At 34.3% G+C, this 25,611-nt stretch overlaps 1 protein-coding gene across 4 annotated transcripts in view; it reads right to left on the minus strand.

Annotated features, from left to right (window-relative positions):
* SMAD4 (SMAD family member 4) overlaps positions 1-25,611 on the minus strand; it is a 57,199-nt gene that overhangs the window by 18,693 nt on the left and 12,895 nt on the right. For 3 of the 4 annotated variants that reach the window (XR_006354057.1, XM_043975181.1, XM_043975182.1), the window contains 8 exons: positions 22,814-23,199; positions 21,373-21,547; positions 20,987-21,016; positions 17,325-17,537; positions 13,390-13,509; positions 13,180-13,296; positions 12,322-12,372; positions 859-900 (listed from right to left, as the gene is read on the minus strand). Coding sequence is in view for 3 of the 4 variants with exons in the window: in XM_043975181.1 (XP_043831116.1) it covers positions 859-900; positions 12,322-12,372; positions 13,180-13,296; positions 13,390-13,509; positions 17,325-17,537; positions 20,987-21,016; positions 21,373-21,547; positions 22,814-23,062 (997 nt within the window). In the remaining variant the exon portion in view is untranslated. The remainder of the gene's footprint in view (positions 1-858; positions 901-12,321; positions 12,373-13,179; positions 13,297-13,389; positions 13,510-17,324; positions 17,538-20,986; positions 21,017-21,372; positions 21,548-22,813; positions 23,200-25,611) is intronic. The other variant, XM_043975183.1, reaches the window with a different exon arrangement.

Here is a 25,611-nt window from a genome sequence, read left to right on the forward strand (position 1 = left end):
CAAAACCTAGCGAAGTATAACAAGAGGAGGGTGATGAACAGTGTGAAATGCTGCAGAGAAGTCAAAAAGGATTAGAATTGAAAAAAAGCCATCAGCCATTAATTACACTGGCAACTAGCCAATTGTTGGTAGCTTCTTTACTGTATCATGAAGCTACCCTGGAAGAAAAAAATAGACCCAAACAATAAAAACCATAAATGTGAATGGATGAATTTGCTTATGGAACAAGAAAGGGGCGGAATGGATCGGAAAGAAAATCCAATAAAATGTTGTTTATAAGAAAACTGAAAACAAATATTCACAAAGTTAAAATAAGTTGTTATAATAGTCTCTATTACAGCTTTGCTGATCTAAAAAATCTGGAGTGGCAACCCTGTTTTCAGAAAAGCTAATTTGAAAATAGATATGTTTAAAGAGTTGTTGTTTGTCCTTTGTTCTGGAAGAGGACCACGACAGATGTCATGACTTGCAGTAAAATAGATTTAAGTGAGGAAGGAAGGGTTGTGCAAAGTCACCAGCCTCACTTTTTTCTCCTGAGCCATCTGGGTCCAATGGCAAGATATATATACATCAGGACAACTGGAGATGGCCCTGGACATTTAAGGCATTTGGGGTTAAATAGCTTGCCCAGGGTCACACAGCTATTAAGTACCTGAGGTCAGATTTGAACTCAGGTTCTCCCAACTTCAGGGAAACTATGCTGTTGTTGTTACTTAAGAGTTAAACAGGGAAATCACATAATGTTTAAAGATAACAAAGATAACGAAACAACATCAAAACTAAATACAAAAGCACTTGTGTATTTAAAGGAAACACTACATGAACTACAGGGGAAAATAGGCAGAAAAAAAAACCCACCTGCTGGTGACCTCAATGTGCTGTTTTCAGACCTGGAGAAATCTAAAAGAAGGATAAACAAGAAGAATGCGAAGGACCTAAATAAAATTTCAGAGAAATCGAGTACGACAAACCTTTGATGATTACTGAATGGGAATGTAAAAAATATGCACATTTCTCAACCTTTCATAGCACCTTCCCAAAAACTGACTACATGCCATGGCATGTAGAAAGAATCTAAGCACATGAACAAAAGCAAAAAAGATTACACAGTCTTTATAGAACACAATAAAATAAAAAAATCATTCATAAGAGAAATCTGAAGAAAGGATTTAGACTTAAATATAAGCCTAAAAAATGAATGTGTCAAAGAATAAAAAATAGGCATAATAAAAATGTTATCAATGAAAATAACAATTAGATAAATCAAATCTTTTTGGGATACACTCAAAAAAAGTTCTTATGAGAAATTTTTTTTCTAAATGCTTTTAGCTACAAAAAAGAAAAGCTCAATGAACTAAACATGCAATTTTTTTAAAGTCTTGAACCACAAATAAGATTTCCCCTGATAAACATAAAAAAACAGAAATTATGAAAAATCCAAGTAGAAGTAAACAAAAACTACTGCATTAATTTTTTCAAAGAAGCAGGTTTTTGAAAACTCAAAAAAATAAATTATTTGCCAAATTTGATCAAAACGAGTAAAACCAAATTACTAAAATAAAAATGAAAAGGAATTCACAATAGATGACGAAACAAGAGAAAGTATAAGACTATTATATACTACATTATATGCTAACAAATCTGGAATCTTAAACAAAATGGATGTTAACAAAAATGTAAAATACCAAGATTAACAGAAATAGAAAATGAAAACAACTTAGTATCAGAAAAAAAGATGAACAAGTCATAAACCAACTCCCAAAGGGGGGGGAAAAAAACCCTAACACTTGTCAGTGAATTTTATTAATTATTAAAAGAACAATTAATTCTTACATTAAATAAATTGTTTCCAAAACTAGAGATAGAAAGTATCTTACTCAACACCTTCTGGGTCAGATATGGTCCTGATAAATCATGGAGAAAAAGGAAAAAAACCCAAAACTATAAGCCAATACCACAAATGAATACTAATGTAAAAATACTTTACAAAATAGTAGCAAAGACATTGTAGCAATATATTTAAAAGTTTATTAACTATGACCAGCTTGGATTTACACTAGGAATTTAGGAATGGTTTGATATTAGGAAAATTACAATTATTTCCCTAAGGATTAAGTGGTCAACATATATAACCAAGTAGATTTCAAATACAGAAAAGGAAGCTATTAACAGTCATATGAAAGAAAGCTCCAGATCACTAAAATTATAGAAATGAAAATAAAAACAAAAAGTGCCACCTATACCTATGAATGGAAAACATGTTGTAAGAGGGAAAAGTAATGCAAAAATACTATCACTAATACACTGTTGGTGGAGTGATGAAATGGTCTAATCATTTTAGAAAACAATCTGGGAGGCAGTCAAATTGATGAAATAACAAGAAATACAATCTAACTCTTATACTCCAATTACCCCCAAAGATCTAGAAAATATACCAGACTGACGGGAAAATCCCCCCCACCCCAAAAATCAGTCCTTTTTTCCAGCCCAAGTCAGCTTAGGGAAACTGACAGAAGGGTCTGCAGACACTGGGGGGATGGGGTCTGGCCAGGAGTGTACAATGTGCAAAGCATTAATAGTGCTCAGGGATTGAAAGAGGAATAAGACTAGGTACCAGGACAGGAAGAGATCCCAGAAGATCACTAAACTAACAGAGCAGAACAGGTGCCATCTGACAGCTAGTTTTGATGCTCACTACCAAGATTACAGATCAGGGTAGATTAAGGACCTGCACCAGAGATGGTAAAGAAGTGTGATCCTAGTTGTCAGCCTTAACTGTTGTGAGGAACAAGTTCAGAAGCAAGCAGTAGCTGTGTGAATCTGATACCAGGAATATAGTTCTTAGTTCTAGTCTGCAAAGGGAATAACCAGGAGAAAACCTTGAAGTCAAAAGACCAAAAAAAAGGGAGATGATGATAATATCAGGTATGTCACAGCAAAAAAAAAAAGAGAGACAGAGAGAGAGGGGGGAGGAGAAGGAAGAGGAGGAGGAGGAGAACAACAACAACAAGACCGGGATGAAAGTCTATTAAGATTTATCAGACTATCGGAATACCATCACCAAAATAAGAGCATAGATATCATTAAAAAAAAAAAAGTCCAGATCTCTTTGAAGCAGTGGGCAAAGTAGAAATGGAAAGAATTCACCAGTCATCTCCTAAAATAAACTCCAAAACAAATGTTTCCAGGAATATTACAACCAAAATCCAGAGCTTCCAGATCAAAGAAAGAATTCAAGTACCAAGGAGTCAATCAGGATCACATAAGATTTAGTCATCACCACTATAAGAGAGCAAAGAGCTTGGTATATGATATTCCAGAAGGCAAAGGGTATGATCTTATAGCTAAGAATAATATGTCAAGCAAAACTCAATATAATCCTATGGGGGGAAATGACCTTTACTGAAATAAAGGACTTCTAAGTATTCTTGAAGAAAAGACTTGAGCTGTATTAAAAAATCTGAATACAAATATAGGAGTCAATAAAAGTATAAAAAGATAATCACTCATGAGCAAGCAATCACAAAATACTAAATAAGGAGAAGTTGTTTATTCTTATATGGGGAAATGATACACATATCCCCTCAGAACTCTATCATCATGGCAGGGGTGGGATGGGGGGTGGTATGTCAAAGACAGAGTCTAATTAGATATAGAACCTAGAAATTATTTGTTTTGCTTTGATGATCTTAAAAGATGGGAAGAGGAATACACTAGGAAGCGCTGGGAAAGGGGAAGAATGAGTGAGGAAAATTATGTAAATAGAGTATGCAAGTAGAAATCTATACAACAAGGAAGCAGGTAGGAAGTAGTGGGTAACATTTGAATCCCTCATCTGGATCAGTCAAAGGAGTTAAGAATACACATACACATTGAGCTGGGTTCAGAAATAAATTTCATTCATCAGGAAAAACAGGAAGAAAATGAGTTAAGGGAAAGGAGTGTGTGGAAGGAATAAGAGGAAAAACGGATTAAGGGAAGGATTATTCATTCAAGTGCAAATCAAACATTTAAAGGGGGTGGGAAACAAAGAGAAGGAAAGTATAAGAGGAAAGAAAGAAACATGCATTTGTTAAGCACCTACTACAAACCAGATACTCTGCTAAACACTTTACAAATATCTTATTTGTGTTTCCTCTCAGTTAGGTGCTATAATTATTCCCCTTTTACAGCTGAAGAAACTGAGGAAGACAATTCAAAGTAACTTGCCCATAGTCAGTTAGGAAGTGCCTGAGGCTAGACTTGAAATCAGGTCTTTCTGACTCTAGGTCCAACATTCCATCCACTATACCCCCTAGCTGTCTTATCTCTCTAGCAGAAAATAGGACTGAGGAAAATATACAATTAACTATCATAAAGGTGAATGTGAATGGGATGATCACTCAAAACAGAAGAGGATAGCAGAATGAATTAGGAACTGGAATTCAATAATATGCTATTTATAAGAACCATACTTGAAGCAGAAAGATATGCAGAGTTAAAATTAAGGGTCAGAGAAGAATCTGTTATATTTCAGTTAAAGCAAAAAGGGTAAGGGTAACAATCCTGATCCCAAAGCAACAGCAAAATTAATTAAAAGAGATACAGAAAAACTATATTTTGTTAGAAAATACCATAAACAATGAAATAATGTTAATATAAAACACATGCACAAAATGGCATAGTATCTAAATTCTTTTTTTGTGGGGCAATGAGGGTTAAGTGACTTGCCCAAGGTCACACAGCTAGTAAGTGTCAAGTGTCTGGGGCCAGATTTGAACTCAGGTCCTCCTGAATCCAGGGCTGGTGCTTTATCCACTGTGCTACCTAGCTGCCCCCCATAGCATGTAAATTCTTAAAGGAAAAGTTAAATGATTTACAGAAGAGACAGTAAAACCTCTAGGGAGTCTGAGTTTCTTTTCAAATCTAGATAAGTCTAACCCTAAAATAAACAAAGAAAAAACCCCAAACAAACAAAAAAGCCCCCCAAAATGAAGAACCTGAATAGAATTTAGAATTGGATATGCTAGATCTCTAAAGAACAATGAGTGAGACTAGAAAGGAGCATACCTATTTCTCACCTGTGCATGGCATCTTTACAAAAACTGTTAATTTAATAACACATAAAAGCCTCACATAAATGCAAAAAAGCAGAAACATTAATCACGTTTTACTAGCCATAATACAATAAATTATATTCAATAAAGAGCCTTTGAAGCAAAGATTAAAAATTAATTAGAAATTAAGTAACAACCATAGTTAATAGGTTAAAAAACAAATAATGGAAACAGACAATAATTTTATTCATAATAATAAAAACAATGAGACAACATGCCAAAATACTGGCATACAGCCAAAACAATACTTTAAACACTTTCATCAAAAAAAAAAAAGGAAAAGGAAAGAAAAAGAGCAGATCAACAAATTTGGCATGCAACTAAAAAATACTAGAAAACAAAACCACAAGACATTAACAAAATTGAAAGCAAAAAAAAATTGAATCAATAAATAAAATTAGGCACTGTTTAAAACTGATACTCTAATTAAACAGATTTATAGTCACAATATAAATTGTATACTAACAGAATAGAAAATAAAGTACTTAAATAAACAAACTATAAACAAGATCCTTCACCAAGAAGCTAGCAGGACCAGGTAGACTTGAAAGCAAATTCTACCAAATATTTAACAATTAATTCCAATACAAAAATATAAATTGACCAATTTGCCAGAACAGGAAAAAGAATATTTAAATAACCCTATCTTAGAAAAATTAAAAAGCCATAAATAAACTTCCAATGGGGGGGGAAAAAACTAAGACCATATGGATTTACAAGTGAATTCTACTAAACATTTAAAGAACAATTAATTCCAATACTACCATAAACTGACTGGGGGAAGGGGGGAGGGGGGAACAGGAAAAGAAAGGATCCTACTAATTCTTTCTATGACACAAATATGGTCTTGACACCTAAACCAGGAAGAGTCAAAACAGAGAAAGAAAATGGTAGACCAACTTCCCTAATTTATATTGATGCAAAAATTTTAAATTAAAAGGTAGCAAGGAGAAGAACTAGCCTATCACAAAGATTACATACATATATCATGACCAGGTTAGATTTATACTAGGAATAAAGAGTTGCTTCTATATTGGGAAAACTAGACATAATTAACCAAAATATTAATCATATGATTTTATCAACAGATGCAAAAAAAGGTTGTGACAAAATAAAACACCCATTCCTGTTAAAAAACACTAGGAAAGAATAGAAATAAATCAAGCTTTCCTTAAAATAGCAAGTAAGGTCTAGCTAAACCCAAGAGGCAGAATTATCTTTTTTTTTTTTCTTTTGCAGGGCAATGGGGTTAAGTGACTTGCCCAGGGTCATACAGCTAGTAAGTGTCTGAGACTGGATTTGAACTCACGTTCTCCTGAATCCAGGGCCAGTGCTCTATCCACTGTGCCACCTAGCTGCCCCCAAAGAATTATCTTTAATAGAGGATATGCTAGGGACCATTCCAGTAAGATCAGAAGTAAAGGTATCCTGTATCACCATTATTATTCAAAATGTTGTGATAGAAATGCTGGCTATAGCAATAAGACTAAAAAAAGCAAATTAAGATAAGCAAAGCCAATGAAGAAACAAAATTATCACTTTTTGCAGCTGATAAATAGTTTACTTAGAGAAGCCTAGATAGTCAACTATAAAACCAAATTAAGTAACAACTTCAGGTAAGTTGCAGATTATAAAAGAATACCACACAAATCCAAGAAAAATTACATTTAAAGTACATACACAGATAGTATAAAATACTTGGGAGTCAGTATATCAAAACACACAAAGAAACAATATGAACACAATTACAAAACACTCAAATTGGAAAAATATAAATTGCTAATGGGCAGGCCAAGACAATAAAAAAGAAAGTAACAGTACTAACTTAATTAATTTACTTATTAAGAGATATACCAAACAAACTACCAAAAGACTCCTTTACAGAACTAGAAATAATAGGGCAGCTAAGTGGTGCAGTGGATAGAGCACCGGCCCTGGAGTCAGGAGTACCTGAGTTCAAATCCGGCCTCAGACACTTAACACTTACTAGCTGTGTGACCCTGGGCAAGTCACTTAACCCCAATTGCCTCACTAAAAAAAAAAAAAAGAAGAACTTAGAAAAAATAATGACAACATTCATCTGGAGGAACAATGGGGCAAGAGTGGAGGGAGAGGGGAAGTCATTTATACAACTAGAAACTGTGCTAAGCTTTTTCTAAGTATTCTCTTCATTTCATACTCACAAGACTGTTCAGTAGCTGCTATTATTATCCCCATTGTACAGTTGAGAAAACTGAGGCAAACAGAAGTTAAGTGACTTGCCCAGAGTCACACAGCTGGCAAGTATCTGAGGCCATATTTAAACTCAGGTCTTTTTGACTCCAAGCCCAGCACTCTATCTACTATGCCACCTAACTACTTCCATTATCTCTCTATTAAGATGACACAATAAAAAGAATATCAAGTAATTAAGGAAAAAGGGTGGGGATGGGAGGAAAGAAGCATAGCAGTACCAGATTTCAAACTATACTACAATGCCATAACTATCAAAACAATTTGGGTAAGAAATACAGTGGTTGATCAATGGAAAAGATTTGGTATATGATATACAGAAGCAAATAAACACAGTAGCTTAGTGACTGAAAAACCCAAAGAGATCAGCTATTGGGCAGTAATTCACTATTCAATGAAAACTGTTGGGAAAACTAGAAAGTAGTTTGATAGTAACTATGTAACCATCATCTCATACCACATAAAAAGATAAGCTCCAAATGGGTACCTGATTTAGACATAAAGGCTGGTATCATAAACTCATTAAAAGAGCACAGAAGAAATTAACCATCAGATCTATAGTTAGGAGAAAAATTCATATCCAAACAAGAGAGAGGTTCATAGGCAGTAAACTGGAGAATTTTAATTACATAAAATTAAAAAGTTCTTGCACAAATTCACTGCAGCTAAAATTAGAAGAGAAGCAGGAAATTGGGGGGAAGGGAGAGGAAGGAAATCTTTGTAGTAACTTTCTCTGAAAGGCACCATATCTAAAATACATAGAGAACTTAGATTTATCAGAAAAAGGGCCATTACCCAATTGATAAAAGTGAAAGGAGCGGGGCAGCTAGGTGGGGCAGTGAATAAAGCACCTGTCCTGGATTCAGGAGGACCCGAGTTCAAATCCGACCTCAGACACTTAACACTTAGTAGCTGTGTGACCCTGGGAAAGTCACTTAACCCCAATTGCCTCACTAAAAAAAAAAAAAAGGTCAGAAAGAGAGGGAGAGAGAGAAGGAGAAGGAAAAGAAGAAAAGAAAAACAGTGGCCATCTCTAGTGGTGCAATTGGTGGGAAGGGAGTCAAGTCAGTTTGGAAATTAAAATATAAAAAAATTTTTTAATTTAATTCTAAAAATAAAATAAAATGCAACCAGCAACACTCCTGAGTGGACCCAAGTCAGAATATAAGCAATTGAAAAATGAGAGAGAAATGAAGAAGTAAAGGCAAGTAGCGTAGGGTGGCATTTTGTTTTGTTTTTTAAAAAATTCGGTTTGGGGGCAGCTAGGTGGCGCAGTGGATAGAGTACCATCCCTGGATTCAGGAGTACCTGAGTTCAAATCTGGCCTCAGACACTTAACACTTACTAGCTGTGTGACCCTGGGCAAGTCACTTAACTCCAATTGCCTCACTAAAAAAAAAAAAAATTCGGTTTGGCAAAACTAATGTAACCAAGGTTACAAGGAAAGCAGAAAACTGGGAAAGAATTTTTGAAACAAATATCTCTGATAAAGGCATTTCTCAAATATATAGAGAACTGAGTCAAATTTATAAAAATGCAAGTCATTCTCCAATTGATAAATGGCCAAAGGACATCAACAGGCAGTTTTCAGACAAGGAAATCAAAGCTATCTATAATCATATGAAAAAATGTTCTAGATCACTACTGATCAGAGAAATGCAAATTAAAACAACTCTGAGCTATCACCTCATGCCTATCAGAGTGGCAAATATAAAAACAGAAAATATTGGATGCTGGAGGATATGTGGGAAAACTGGGATGCTAATATACAGTTGGTGGCGTTGTGAAACGATCCAACCATTCTGGAGAGCAATTTGGAACTATGCCCAAAGAGCTATAGAACTGTGTATATTGATCCAGCAATACCACTGCTAGGTTTATATTCCAAAGACATTCCCAAAGAGAAAAAGACCTATTTATACAAAAATATTTATAGCAGGGTTTTTTTTGTTTTTTGTTTCTTTGGTGATGGCTAAGAATGGGAAATCAAGGGAATATCTATCAATTGGGGAATAGATAAACATGCTGTGGTATATGATGGTGATGGAATATTATTATGCTCTACTTAAGAAATAATAAGCAGGATGATTTCAGAAAGGCCTGGAAAGACTTGTATGAACTGATGTATAGTGAAGTGAGCAGAACCAAAATAATATCGTGCACAGAGACAGCAATATTGTTAGATGAAGAACTGTGAATGACTTAACTATTCTCAACAATACAAAGATCCAAGATAATCCCAATGGACTACTGATGAAATATACTATCCACCTACAAAGAACTGCTATTGATGCAACACAGACTGAAGCATGCTATTTTTCACTTTCTTTCATTTTTTTTCTTTTATTCAATTTTTCTTGTACAAAATGACTAACATGGTAATGTTTTACATAATCATGTGTATAACCCAGATCTGATTGCTTACCTCCCCAGGGAAGGGTGAGGGGAAGGAAGGAAGGATAAAAGTTGGAACCCAAAACTATAAAAATATTTTTTATTTAAAAAAAAAATTGTTTGAAAAGGAGTGATATGAGATGACTGCTTGAGGGGATGGAAGTTTTAAGTTTTCTTAAAGATAAGTGAGATCTAACTGTGATAGACTTAGCTCTTCTAAGCCATATAACGATCCAACACAATTCCAAAGGATTCATGATGGAAAATGCTCTCCACATTCAGAAAAAAGAACCATGGAATCTGAATGCAGATTGAACCATACTATTTCTACTTTTTTTTGTTTTTGTTTTTTCCTTTTTGAGGTTTTTCCCTTTTATTCTGATTCTTCTTTCACAACTTGAATAATGCAAAAATATGTCTTCTGTGATTGTACATATACAACCTATATCAGATTGCTTTCTGTCTAGAGAGGGAAAAAATTTGGAACTCAAAATCTTATAAAAACAAATGTTGAAAACTATCTTTACATGTAACTGGAAAAAAATACTATTAAGACTAAAAAAAATAAGTGAGATCTGAGAATGTTTATATGTAGTAAAGAAGGAACCAGAAGATGAAGAAATAATTTGGTAGACTACAATGGCAGCAGAGTGTAGATAAACAGATAAACAGAGATATCTACCTATATCTACACATTTACATAAACATACCTACATATGTACAAAAGTCTGGTACATCTCCTTAGCCAGTAATCCTAACCTAAAAAGAATAGATCTTATTTGAATAGACCCTTTAGAGTTGAAAGGGATCTTAAAAATCAACTAGTTCAACTTCTTTAAAATTATTGGTAGCAAAAGTAAAGTCCTGGATAAACTGATCACACAGCTAATTAGTAGCAGATTCTATTCTAGATGACACATCTCCTAATTCAGTATTCCCTATACAAGTTTCAAGGAGAAGATGTTGACAATAAAAGAAAACTAGAATAAAAAATTACGTGTTGGAAAATCACTTGACCTCTTAGTATCCCCAGGCTACACTCTAAGTTCTAATATTACAAAAAGCAGGTATCCTATTTGCATTTGTAAAGGAGTTTTCTAAATAGGAGTTCCCTAAGCAAAAGAAATCACAAGTTTAGTCCAAAACAAACAAAAAAACCTGGGAACCTATTCAAAATCCATTTATGGAGAGGAAAATAACTTTAGGGCAGGTGGAGCTGATCCTGTGAGACCACTACCAACCCAGCTGCTTAAGAGAAAAAGCAGACCTTCATAAAGATCAGATGCTTTACCTTAGCTTAGATCACTTAGATGAACAATTCAAGATGTCCAAAGTTGGCTACCTCAGGGACTATGAGTCTACCTTAAGTGGAGATAGATCTTGACATAGAGGGTGAGTTAGGGACATTGTACAATAAATTCCTATTCGGGATTTGTAACACTCAAAACATTTACTTATGTCTACACCTCTTCAAAAGGAAACATTTTCATTTTATTTAGTGACAAGTTCTAGTTAGCAATACTGATCCAGATGACAAATTGTGAACTATTTCCTTCTCAGTAAAAGTGAGGAAGTATATATAGGTACTCAACTTTCTATATATCACACACAATTAGTTGTTGAATGGTGTAAGGGGCTAAAATTCTAGCTATACTGTCTAAAATATCTAATGAGTGGTCGCCAATAAATTATCAGCTTTAGCAAGTTAGACTTTTAAGCATTTATTAAAGAGAATAAGAATTTGGTGAAGAGAAAGAGAAAGGCCTAGATTCATCTATCTATTAAAGGGAGAAAGCATTCCTAGCTCCGCTCTCTGCCAGAGTCCACACAAAAGAGAGCCAGAATGTCTGCCTCTCCCCCTCTTCCTCCCACAAGCAAACGTCACTTCCTGACACCAAAGAAAAACCGCATGGCCTTGCCCTCAGAGGCCTTCTCCTCATGGTGGAGCTTTCCTACAGTAAGTCTCCAGCAGGTGGCGTCATTCCAATTGTTACAATGGGTTGGTTTTGCTTAACTCCCTTTGTTATAAGGGAAGACCTCTGGGATGGGAAGATAATAATACTGAGAAATGACAGTGGTACAAGAAAACTTCAAATAAAACTTGATAAAACTTAAAAGATAAATTCCAGTAGATAAGTTTCTTGAAGGTTCAAGCCAGAACCACAACCTCACATATCCTAAGAAAGTAAAATGTGTCAAAATCCTTTGCTTTTCAGTAACCACTTAAAAATCTTTCTTTGTTCCTAAACCAGTCAGTCTCTCCATTCTACTCTGAAAGATGTTCTTCTACTACTGTGAACTTTATACATGCCTAACTTGTCACATATTTACTCATTACTGTTATCTTGCAAAAATCATTCCTCTCTATTCTTTTGAAAAAGAAGGAAGTCTGAAATGCACCAAGGTGACAACCTTGCACATAGTAACAATTTATGTCATCTAAGAAACTATTCCTTTACCGTAAAGTAAAAAAAAAATCCATTAATAGAACGTAGATTGGTAAAATTTCTTATTTATCTGTGAGCCTATTAATTGTGTAATTTATTTGAGGCCTTTTAAAGTCATAAAAATAACTAAATATATTTAGAAATATACTTACCAGGATGATTAGAAATGGGAGGTTGGAATGCAATCTCATTGTGAACTGGCCCTAGAGAAACAATAACAAAATTCCCACACCATTAATTTCCCCTATACTCTAAAATTTTGAATAATCCTTCTGTGTGTACAACTCATAGACCTTATAAAGATGCTTAGTGCACCATCCAAGCTAATGACATATTTCCAAGAACTGAATTTGTTTTATTATTGAATATTTTAAGAGATTTGAATTTTGTTCCTTCATATTTTCTCTAATAACTATCACAAATAATGATCCAAATAATATATCAGTTCTAAATATAAGTTTACTGACTAATAAAAGATCAACTGCCAAAGCTTTTAAATATTCATATTCTTCTTAGATTAATCCTAATTACTCCTCCAGGTCTCACTAGTATTTGGTTGAAGGCTTTGCTAGAAATGTGCTTCTCAATCAAATCTGCGCTAGGTATGAGGAATATATATCCTGGTAGTTCTTATCTGAAGTGCTCATTCTATGCTGATGACTAGTGAGGCAAGCACAGAGAAATATTAGCCCCTCACATTCCATGGTTTTAAAATCTAGTTGGTGATACATAACATATATATAAAATATGAAAAAGACAAAGACCATTAACAAAACAATAAAATGAATGGAAATTAATACAGTGTAAATAATATATGTGTTGATACAGGATATGAATTTAGAACTATTAAAAATAAGCAATGCTTACAAAGAAATGTCAAAAGTTAGTTGTCTAACAAAACAAAATTACAGGTGTTTTAGTTATTTTTTTTTAAATCCCATGATTGAGAAGTAAAAATTAAGAAGACATCCTGTATCAAAACAAAAAAAAAAATCCCCAAAGCAGCTTACAGTAATGTCCAGGATGGGGTGGCATAGGCGGATGATGCTGAAGATGACCATTTTGGTGGTGAGGTATATTAGGCGGATATGCTGCAGTTCTACTTCCAGTCCAGGTGGTAGTACTGTCTAAAAATTAAGATCCAAAGGGATTAATTTAGATACTACCTATTTTCTCAAGAATTTGAGAGTTTTAAAGAACAGTAACAACCATGTACATACTATGGTGGTAAGTAGCTGGCTGAGCAGTAAATCCATTTTGTTGCTGTCCTGGCTGAGGTCCTGAAGCTATCTGCAAAAGTCCTTCACTATGGCTGCCTGTCAATATACTGGTAGGCTGACCTGGAGAAACAACAATTTTTATATTTACAAGATAAAAAATTATTTGTATCACTGATTTTCTATACTGGATAAAAGATCTATTTCTAACACTACAATTTATCTGTTCTTTCAGGATAAAAAAAGCTCTACTGATAATCACCACTATAAAAATAGGGGGAGAAAACCCCTAGAAATCAATTGTTTTGGCTATTTAATAAAAGAACAAAAATCCAAAATAATCCATAAGTAAAACAGTTCCTTGTGTTTGAAGTAGGATAAAAAAGATAGTTTTATATTATATAACATATGGAATAACATGGTGGCCTATTTATTCAGAATGCTTTTAAAAAAATCTATTACAATAGTCCAAATGCCATAAAAATCCTCCCAGTCCCTCTGTTATCCACCGTACCTGATCCATTCTGATAACCCCTCTAGAAGCTCACCAGCTTGCTCCTTGATCCACACCTGGCCATCTGTTCCAGTTTCCTCAGGACTCTTCTGAATAGACCTCCAAAGTCCCAGGACCAAGGAAACTATCTATTGAGTTGCCAATTTTCCATTTTGAAAACTGACAAATTAACTCTTCTAAAAATATGATTTTGCTTTCTTTTTCAGAGTGGTTGGGTAAACTATGAAAGAATATTAGGAGGATTAAATATTCTGCTGGCACTAGATTAATGGTAATGACAGTCTGGGGTTAGCACTAAATTACAGAATAGAAACTAGGGGTACGTGAGAGGAGATGAAGTCAAGTTATAGGGAAGAAGCTAAACTGTTGGAGTCAGTGGACTTAGAGCTACTAAGGAGCTGTAGCAAGGTTTTGGAAAGAGATAAAGAAAGGAAATGTTTCTAATGGGAGATAAGGAAAGGTAGAGAGAAAAAAGATGAAGATTATGAATCATGGCTTACTCTCCTGACCAAGGGACTGCTGACAGCAGCTTCTATTTAACTACACTACCAAGTCTGAAAGGCTGTGTGCCTTTAAAAGGGAGAAAAAGAATCATCTCTTTTCATTTCATTCTTTATCAGGAATTTCACTATGTTTCCGGGCTTAAAGCAGTCCAGTACTAAAAAGATAACTATACTCTTCTATGTCCATTTCCTAAAAATCAGTCATTTGCAATACAAAATTTTTTCCTACCTTAAAGGACCTCATCCTAAATATTTTGGTCTAGATGATGGAAGATGTAATGCTGAAGAAGAACTCCTAACCAGAATTTCCCTTTCCCTGCCACCAAAAGAACATACCAGTGGTAACTGGCTTCTCTAAAAAGAAGGGGAATGCCCTCCTCAAGAGAATACAATGTTAACCTTAGGGTCTACTTTTTAAATTGAAATGTACTACCTACTTTATTAAAAGATTTAAAAAAGAACTGTCTTTGAAACATAACAGATATAGTACTGGTAACTTTTGGGGGGCATTTAAAAAAGACTTTAAAGGGGCTCAAAACTTGAATGAAGAAAAAAATCTACTATTCTTATTTGAGTAGCACTTTAGTTTTTATAATTCCCTGACCCTCTTGAGATTTCTACTCAACTAAATTAGAGTTCTGTGAAGATGGAGAGAATGAAAGGCCCTATTGTTCAAAGTGTCAAAATACAGAACAGTCTAATGCTCCCCATGCCACAAACCACATTCCCTCAATCTCAAGTGATTAAATTTACAAGGTAAAAAGAGAAAAATATTCTTCCTATAAAATGAAATAATATCAGTTCTTTTCTTTAAGCAAAGAAACATTTTAACATTTTGAACAAAAAATAAAAATCACTATGGAAATTTTACATCCAACTAGGCAAAAAAACTACTTTGTTCCTTCCCAAAGCTCAATTCTTTAACTATTCCCACGGGAAAAAAAGAGTACATAACAATAATGATGTTAACTGAAGTTCACTTCATATTTAGAAGGAAGTGAAATTCTTAAAAAGCTTATGTTCAAATAATTAGTAAAACTTTCTCTAATGCTTGTTGTCTGGATGCTTTAATGTTTTAGGTATATGAAAGGAATAGTTACCCTGCAGTTCTTTTTTCCCCTTATATACTTATTTACTTACAAGTTCCATCAAAACACCTTTTTTGTTTTAAGATCCATATTAGCATTTTCTTCATCCCTTATTTGCTATAATTCCTAGAATTTTTTTCTTAATATAGTCACCAATTCAATTACGAAGCAGGTGGTTTCAGAAGAAAAAAAAACTATTTAAAAAAGTATAAGTTAGCAAAAGTATCTATTTCTAATACTGTATTTTTTTATTTGTCAACTAGGACCAACTAGTTTTTTATGTTCCAGTAACTATGACGAGAGGGAAAGCAGGGACCGTTTTTTGCCATTCTTAGCACATAGTAGGGGCCTAATAAAAGCTAGCTGACTGACAATAAGTATATGCAAAATTAATCTTCAAATTTTCTGAATTAGGTAGATCAGGTTTGCAGATGGAAACAGAATAAGGGATGCTACACAATATATATTGGGTTTTTTTGTTTGTTTTGGGTTTTTTTGTGGGGCAATGGGGGTTAAGTGACTTGCCCAGGGTCACACAGCCGGTAAGTGTCAAGTGTCTGAGGCTGGATTTGAACTCAGGTACTCCTGAATCCAGGGCCAGTGTTTTATCCACTGCGCCACCTAGCCATCCCCTGTTTTTAAAAACCATAGTACTTTTATTCCTTCAATATATAAATGAATTGGTAGACTTGCTAAAGAAGGAAGAAAAATTCAATGTTTCCTGAAAACTCACAAGTACTGCATTTCAGCACCTTATTAATTCCAAAGATCTTTTTTTTTCTTACTTTTGTCCTGAAAGGGTGAACTGCTGCTATGAGCAATGAAAAAACCCATCTCCTGACCAGATAGATGATGGCCTCTAACAAGAGGTGCACATACTATGTTAAGACTATGCAGTCTTTTCTTGGCTCTAGCTACCTAACAGCAAACCACTGTGGGCCACACAATTGTAGAACAACTATAATTGCTGTGGCCATGCTCTTAGTAATAAATCTTGTAAATTTGACCATCATTTATAGAATTAGAGTAATTAAAGAATTAGAGAGAGAGAGAATTTTGCTTTACATTCAATTTCACTAGAATATAAGCTATAAAGCCTAGCTTCTTAAACCGGGGGTGGGGGGGTGGGTATCGTCACGAAAAATCTGGTAACAGTAAAAGGTTATGTATATCTATTTTATATACCTATATACCCGGGGTCAAGTAAAAATTTCTTGGGCAAAAAGGAGTCTCAAGTGGAAAAGTTTAAGCCCTGCTATAGAGGAGGTACCTATATTTCACCAATCTGTCAAAATCATCCAGATTTTTCTCAAGTGTGTTTTCTGGGTAGAACTGAAACCCCTGTTAATATACATTACTGAATAATCATGATTTTTCCCAAATAACAATAAAAAGTAAATTAGATCACTGGATTAGCTCAATGTTAATATTTATATAATAAATAACATCAAAACAGTTAAAAGCTTTAAAAAGTTAAAAATGCTCTTTAAAAGAACATATGTTTAAAATCCTAAGACTTCTTAATAGTTTGTCTACATTATATATTTATATAAATAGGTCATTAACGGAAAGCTATGATTCAATATTTAAACCTCAAATACAGTCCTACTAATATTTATAAGTATCTTTGGCTATATTACAAATTTAATTTATTTTCTAGGATCAACTCATAGACAAATGAACATTTGTTAGATGGGCAAGTACTCATTAAGAACACCATAGCAGTTCTTTCATTTTAATTTCTTGAACTTCACATGGAAAATCGGATTATATAAAAGTAGTCTAGTTTAGGTGATTTTTATTTACTGATTTCACATTTTGTATATCACTCACTTGTGGAAGCCACAGGAATGTTGGGAAAGTTAGTGGTGCTGGTAGTGTTAGATTCAGATGGAGCTAACATGGCTGGGTTGGTGTATGTCTCTGAAGATGCACGGTTACTCGGTGGATGCTGGATGGTTTGAATTGAATGTCCTTCAGTGGACAATGATGGCTGTCCCTCAAAGTCATGAACATATTCGTCCTTCACCAACATACTTGATGGAGCTGTATTAAAAGTTAAAAAATTTTAAATCCTATCAAAATAAAGTAAACAGTGTAATAACAGAAAAAAACCTATTAAGTTCCTGTGACGAAAAATCCTAATCCCAATTAAGAACCATCTTAAACTCAGGAGAGATTACTTATTACTTAGAATATGGGAAGGCATCAGATGTCACCAATATAGAGACTATTTGCCTGATCTGTTGGATACCCTGAAGCTTCTTATTGTCTCAAAGGTTTGGTACTGTTAGCTGTGATCCAGGAATACTATTAGATTCCTTAGCAACAAAAGAAAACTAGAATTTAACTAATTAATTGACTTGCAACTACCACAAGAACAGTATGTTTATTTAATCTTTAAAATGACAAGCCAAACTGTGGGAAAATTTTTTTTCTTCTTACAGCTGCAAAGCCCAATTTTTCAAACCACATCCAGGAAGAGAAATATATAATGGTAACACTTTATTATTTACTGGAGAAGATGGGTAATGTTAACATCAGATATATCAAATAAAGTTACAGATTAGAAACCACTTTTTTTTAAACCCAAAGAACTTTAATTATCGCTATTGCAGGGGTGTGCTGGAGCTAGGTCAACCTTTGAACCAAATGTTAAATTTTCAATGTGCACATTTACATCTGGGAAATGCTAAAAAATCAGGGCTTGATTTATTGTTTTGTTGATTGTCTAGACTTAAAAAGTGATAGAGAGTTATGTTAATAATGCAGACTAAACTGAAATGTAGTACTTATTTTGCAGAATCAGCTATTAAACATTTACCAGCACACCCTCTGGGAATCCCTATATAATAGAGAGGTCAAACCAATACTTCTTCCTAGAAGCTAGATACAAACATGATAAACTTATGGTATTATGAATAATTCAATGAAAAGCAGCTCCCTGGATGTTCTTTGAAAAACAGGGGTAGGGCGCTAAGTGGGCTACCTGGTTTTTGAATCTTTGGACTGCATTTTTCACACACTCAAATTTTAAAATAATTCTTTTAAAATGCGTATTTGCCTTACTTTTTCCTCTCAGGGTCATTCTTTCCCTATCAATAATTTTCTCCACATTAAAACCTAAGAAAAGAAGGAATGGGAATCTCTATCAAAGAGAAGATCACACAGAAGATCAAAGGATACTGGTGTACCCATAGTTGCATTGTCATATGTTCTTCTAAGAGGAGTATAGAATGAACTTTTCTTGGTTTAACAAACTGAGGTAGCATGACATCTCAGATCTGTAATATCTTTACCAGATTTCCCCTTCAATAATTACAAATATCACTTAGATATATTAAAACATATAGCCCCTGGTGATTCAGTTAGATAGTACCCTGCTGAAACAAGTGATCCAATAAAATCTCAGTGGAAAAGCTAAATGGAATGGTCTTTAAATTTCTTTGTTTGGGTCTGGAAGATTTACGTGTTCTGTCAGGCAAGGAGACACAGAAAACAACATTTAGAGGACTAACACTAGAGGGAGGCAAAGTACAATATACCATGAATAACTTGTGAGATGCCCAAAAGCTTCTTGCTCCAAAAATGAAAAATACAAATTGGTGATATCTATGCCCTTCCATTCACTATCATCATCCACACCATGGTGGTGGGTAAGGAGAAGATCTCAAAAATCTAAGGCATACAGTCTCAAAGGTACTGAGGTCCTGCACTGCATCTGCAATGGGTGACAGGTTGGCTCCTGGTAAGTAAAAGGGTTAGGTATCTCTCTGAAGAGATGGAAGGACTTTTTTTTTAGAAAATACAAAGATAAAATGCTTAGAGAAGTAGACTGTTATGAGTGAACCTTGGAATTAAAAGACCTAGCTTCAAGTTTTGCCTTCAACACACACACACTAGCTATGGGACCATGGTCAAGTTACTTAAATTCAATGCCTCCAGTAAACTCATAAATTACAGATGTATTGCCCACCTGCAAAGGTAGCGGATGTTTCCACATAGGGAGTTCCTAACACCAGAGAAATCAAAGGTATAGATCCTCCCTCCAAATGACAATCATTCATTTAAACAGCACATTAAGGCTTTTAAACTACTTTTTCCCCTCCCATAATAGTTCTACGAGGTAAGTTAGCATACATTATTTTATCATTCAATAATGAGGAAGTGGAGACTCAGAGAAGGAAAGCAATACATAGCAATAAGTTGCAGACAGGTCTTTAAACCACTCCTGATTCCAACCTCAGAGCCCTCCCATTTCACAAGAGAAAACACTGAGCCACTATCAAGACACCAAATAGTTCTGAATTACTCATACTTGCCCAATATTCCCTAGAATAACAAAACACATTTTTAACATGAGTAAATCAAAAAACAATTACTTACAATATGAAGGAAAGTATACTAAGTGATATGAGTGCTTCTGGGGGGAGAAGTACAATCCTCATGGATAGAGAAGGATAAATTCAACTGGTCCATGTGACCACAGCATCATTAGCAACAGGCTCAAAAGCAACTACAATTCTTAAAGCAAAACTCACTTGCCATTTATAACAATGACTCAGTGATTCATTCTATAGCCTAGAGGAAAAAATGTCCCATGTGTGTTTCAATTTTCCTATCTACAGGTAGGGGTATGCTGCTAAAGGTTTAACAACCTGCCTCTAAAAAAAGAAAAATATGCCCAGGATACACTTTCTTAAGTCTAGACACTCAACAAAACAATAAATCAAGCCCTTGGTTTATAGAGTTTGTAGATTTCACAGATTTAAATGCCCACACTAAAAATTTAATAATCATTTCTCTGGAACCTGTTTCACAAGGCTCTAGCACACCCCTGCCTATACTGCTATTTTTACTTGTTTTTTTTAAAGAAACTAAAAAAAAATACCAGAGCCATTAAGACAGTAATTATAGACAACCCAAGTAATTTTGCAATTAACTTTCTTGATTAACACTAGCTTCTTCTAAAATGGAATAAGTACTGACTTAAGAAAATGATTTTAATTAAAATTTTAAATCAAATATGGTGATTAAATTATTACCTGTTATTTTGGAAAACAGAAGCCAAGACATCAATACTGCAAATGTTTCTAAGCGATTTCTAAGAATGCAATATTCTAGTTGGTTTTTACTGGAAAATTGGTTATTTCCCCTTAAAACTACCACTTGAGAGTTATTCCAAATGTATTTTCATGACATTCCTTTTAATTCATTAAACTTTAGATCTAAATCCACCTTCCCAGTGCCTAATCACATCTATGTGCCCTCTTCGGTCATAATGCTCTTTTAGAGTATCTTTGTATAGTTTCTCAACACTGGTAAATAATTGAGGATAATTCAAACTCAGATGACAAGCAGCTAATTTTAAATGGTTCAACCCTCCCCCTCACCCCTCAACTGAAGAATCCATAAGAAATTAATAAATTAATTCCAAACTGGAGGGGGGCATAGATACAGAAAGTAGAGACAATTATTAAAAACTGATTACCTACCAGAACTTTGCAGTGTCAATCCTGAGAGATCTTAATTTGAAAAAGGGAGAGGACAGTAGAGGGGAAAAAAAAGAGGGAAAAGATGTTATCACCATGGAACCAAACTAAATTAGAAAGCCCATAATCATATATTACAATACCAAAGCTGAATACCAGACACATATTCAACTATAAATACAATAAGACAATCTTATTTTGGAAAAAAAGTTTCAAAAATTTTAAATAACAACATGGATTCATTTGAAGTAACTAAATATTACATAAGAACTACTTTTTTGACTCACAACTGAGATAGCTTTAGCCCTATAATCATTAACAATAAGAAAGTACCATGCTCTTAAATCTTTTGATAAATAATTCCATTAGTAAAGGATCAGTCTACCTACCAATGCCAGGTGATACAACTCTTTCATAATGATATGGATTCACACAAACACTATCACATTTTAGGTCAAAAGCGTACTGACAGTATTTCACATGTTTAAGTTCATTTTTGTGAAGATCAGGCCACCTCCAGAGACGAGCATATATCACATGAGGGAAACCTTTCCGACCAGCCACCTAGGAAGTTTTAAAATAAGACAATTTTAAAATATGTATTATAAATGTAAATTCTGAAACAATCTAAAGTACCGAGATATAAATTTTTTTTTTTTTAGGCAATGGGGGTTAAGTGACTTGCCCAGGGTCACACAGCTAATAAGTGTCAAGTGTCTGAGGCTGGATTTGAACTCAGGTACTCCTGAATCCAAGGCCAGTGCTTTAACCACTGTGCCATCTAGCTGCCCCCTGAGATATAAATTTTAAAAGATAATAGATTCCATAATGCTCCTAGAGAAATTTTAAGTTTTAAAAGACTGGTTATAATAGTCTACCTATAAAATCTGAATCGTAAACAACTCACTGAATGGTAACCAGAGACCATGAAATAAAAACATCTAATTGTATTATCTCATGAAATAAAATATTTATAAAAACATCTAAGATAATGAAATTAACTCAATATTAAATTCCTTTTGTCTATAAGTGAAAGAGGAGGAGGGAAAAGTTTTCTAATTTTCAACATAATGCAAGTGCTAGATGCATGTCATATTTTTTACTAACATTCCAAGATATTAAGTTACACAGTAGATTGTACATATATAACCTATATCAGATTGTTTTCTGTCGTGGGGAAGTGGGAGGGAAGGAAAAAAAATTTGGAACTAAAAATCTTATGAAAACAAATGTTGAAAACTATCTTTATGTATAACTGGAAAATAATAAAATACTTTTATGATTAAAAAAAAATTTTAAAAACTAGCTACAATATAAAGCCAAAGTATAGTTTTATTACTTATTAGAACTAATGATTATAAAACAAGCTATATGATGCTGCGTTTTTTAAAAAGATACACAGTAGGGGCAGCTAGATGGCGCAGTGGATAAAGCACGGGCCCTGGATTCAGGAGTACCTGAGTTCAAATCTGGCCTCAGACACTTGGCACTTACTAGCTGTGTGACCTTGAGCAAGTCACTTAACCCCCATTGCCCCACAAAATTAAAAAAAAAAAGATACACAGTAAAGAAAAGCAAATTACTTTTTTAAAAAAAGTTAAAATTCAGTTTAATTTATAGAATTAAAGTATCATCTTTGCATATATTCTTGTAACTGTTAGTCTTTCAGTAGAAAAGTATTTGAAGTAGAACCAACAATTTATTCTATAATAACAAATACATCTTAAAAAGGATTTATGCTAAGAAAACAAAGTAATAACAGGAAAGAAAAATCAATCATCCTAAAAGACAAGAGTCAGGTTGTACACTAGATTGACGCATCAGACTAACCTGAAGCCTGCCATCCAATGTCCTCTGTATTGTAACACACTTGCTGGGATGGGCGCCATTTGTAGTTATAGCTGTTATTAAAGAATCCAATTCATCCTTCTTCTCCTTCAGTTTCTTTACTAAACTTTCAATTGCTCTTTTTGCAAATGTTTCACTTTCTCCACCTTGTCTATGGCACATCAAACTATGAACAATGCTTAGACAGGCATCATTACTTGTGGGTGTGTTAGTGATAGACATATTGTCCATTTGTTACCGTTTTTTTCTTTTAAATCAATTAAGTCCAAAATTCCTAGAGCAATGTCGATATTGTTCAGGCAGCAAGGAACAAATCCTAATACTGCCCACAGGCAAAACAGTTACAGACATGTGGTATACAAGATAACCTAGGAAAAATATGAGAGAATAAGAGAAATTAGTAAAGTTGTTTTTTGTTTGTTTTGTTTTTAAACAAGTATACTGTAATGGTGAGGAAGCATAAAACTTGCTGCCATAAAGTTCAAGTTCAATTCCCAATTCAAAGCTTAGAAAATCTGGATTTTTGTTTAGATGTTTTTTAGATATTTAAGGTATTTTATAAAATTTCAAGTCAAAGACCACTAGACTGTAATTCTAATGTCCTGTTGCTTTTAAAATAATGTATGTTTAAATATCAGAAAGACAATATTGTCAAGTTGTTACTACTACCTAAGTGTATTTACTACAAAACCTATTCAATTAGTCTTTTGCAGGGGCTGGGTAAACTTAAGTTCATAATAAAATACGACTCAAGAAAAAAGATTAAATTCAATCATTTTAAAGTCTTTAAAAATAAAGTTAATAATTTGAAGAGTAGGATTTACACACAGTCCTAATAATAAACCATTTAATAACCTCTGAACTAGAGACTCCATTACTGGGAAACCACTGGTAAGAAGAAAGATCCCATATGCTCCAAAATACTTATGGCAGCACTGGTTATAATAGCTAAGAACTGGAAACAAAACAGATGCACATCAACTGGGAAATGGCAAAATAAATGGAGGTACTTGAATGTAATGGAATATCATTGTGCCATAAGAAATGATGTGTGTGATGAATATAGAGAGATACATGGACTTATATGAACTGATGCAGTCAAGAAAGCAGAGCCAAGCAAACAATATCCATAATAATTACAACAGTATAAATGGGAAGAAGTGCCCACCAGAAAATTAAAAGTAAATGTAATAAAATTATAAGGATCCAGCAGGATTCAACTTAAGAGATATGAAAGGGCACCCCAATGCCTTCTTCTTTTTTTTTCTTCTTTTTTTTTTTGCTGGGTAATTGAAGTTAAGTGACTTGCACAGGGTCACACAGCTATTAAGTGTTAAGTGTCTGAGGTCGAATTTGAACTCAGGTCCTCCTGAATCCAGGGTCAGTGCTCTATGCACTGCGCCACCTAGCTGCCCCACCCCAATGCCTTCTTGAAGGTGGAGATCCACAGGAGTTACACGCTGCATGTTTTCAGAATTTTTCAATGTATTGATTAATTGCAGTTATTTTCTTCCTCTCTAAAAAATACAATTTATTACAGAGGATGGCTCCCTGGAAGGGAGAGGAGGATGAATACTGACCTGAGTTGTTTGTAATTTTAATTCTCCTGAAATTTTTATATCCTTTAACTGGAAGATATTCAACATCACCCAAAGAATACTAGTTTCAAATGGCATGTAATACATTCATTGTGCAATGTTTCAGTTTTCCATTTGCCAATCTGCCTGATCTCTTAATAATTCTGGGCCTACATCATTACTAGATCTAGTACTTCTCTCAAATAAATCTATAGATATAGATATATGGATTAAGGTAATGAGACATACATCTAACGCAAATCATCTACATTATTACAAATTTCTGAAGAGCCATGTTCCAAAATTCCAAGAAATTATTAAGATGTCATCTGTGAAGAGTTAACAATTTGAAGAGTATCACCACCCTTTGTTTGCAATTATAAAAGACACCTTGGGGGGGGCGGCAGCTAGGTGGCGCAGTGGATAAAACATTGGCCCTGGATTCAGGAGTACCTGAGTTCAAATACAGCCTCAGACACTTAAGACTAGCTGTGTGACCCTGGGCAAGTCACTTAACCCCAATTGCCTCACTAAAAAAAAAAAAGTGCTGCTATAAAAGACACCTTCCCAAGACATTAACCAAATACATTTGGTGAACACATTTTCACCTCGTTTAATATTTTGTCCAAATGTCAATATTTAGCGGAACAAAGTACTATCTGTAAAAACATCATTACAGATATTTATACAACTCTGGCACAAGAGACATCTTGTCTGAGCAAAGCCTTTAAAGCAGCATTTTACTCTGAGCCAATGCTTTCTCTAGATCAATGAAGAAACACAATGGAAATTATATCTATCAGTTATGTTACAATAAAGATATGATCTGCTGAGAAATATCAACAGCAAAACTTTCCCAGTCTCTGTCTCAAGTCTTTAGTGACAATGACTTCAATGGATGGATGGTTCCTTTAAGATTTTAGAGATGAGATAGCAGGCATACTGGTGGAAAGCAAAAATATGGGCTGCTAGTTACTTATATCTTTTGGATAGCTTTTTTTTTTGGGGGGGGGGTGAGGCAATTGGGGTTAAGTGACTTGCCCAGGGTCACACAGCTAATAAGTGTCAAATGTCTGAGGCCGGATTTGAACTCAGGTACTCCTGACTCCAAGGCCGTTCGTTGCTCTATTCACTACACCACCTAGGCTGCCCCTGGATAGCATTTTAAAAATTTTTGATAAACAGTCATGATCTTCCCTCTTC

This window comes from Dromiciops gliroides, chromosome 1 (assembly GCF_019393635.1).
Source record: "Dromiciops gliroides isolate mDroGli1 chromosome 1, mDroGli1.pri, whole genome shotgun sequence".
NCBI lineage: Eukaryota > Metazoa > Chordata > Mammalia > Microbiotheria > Microbiotheriidae > Dromiciops > Dromiciops gliroides.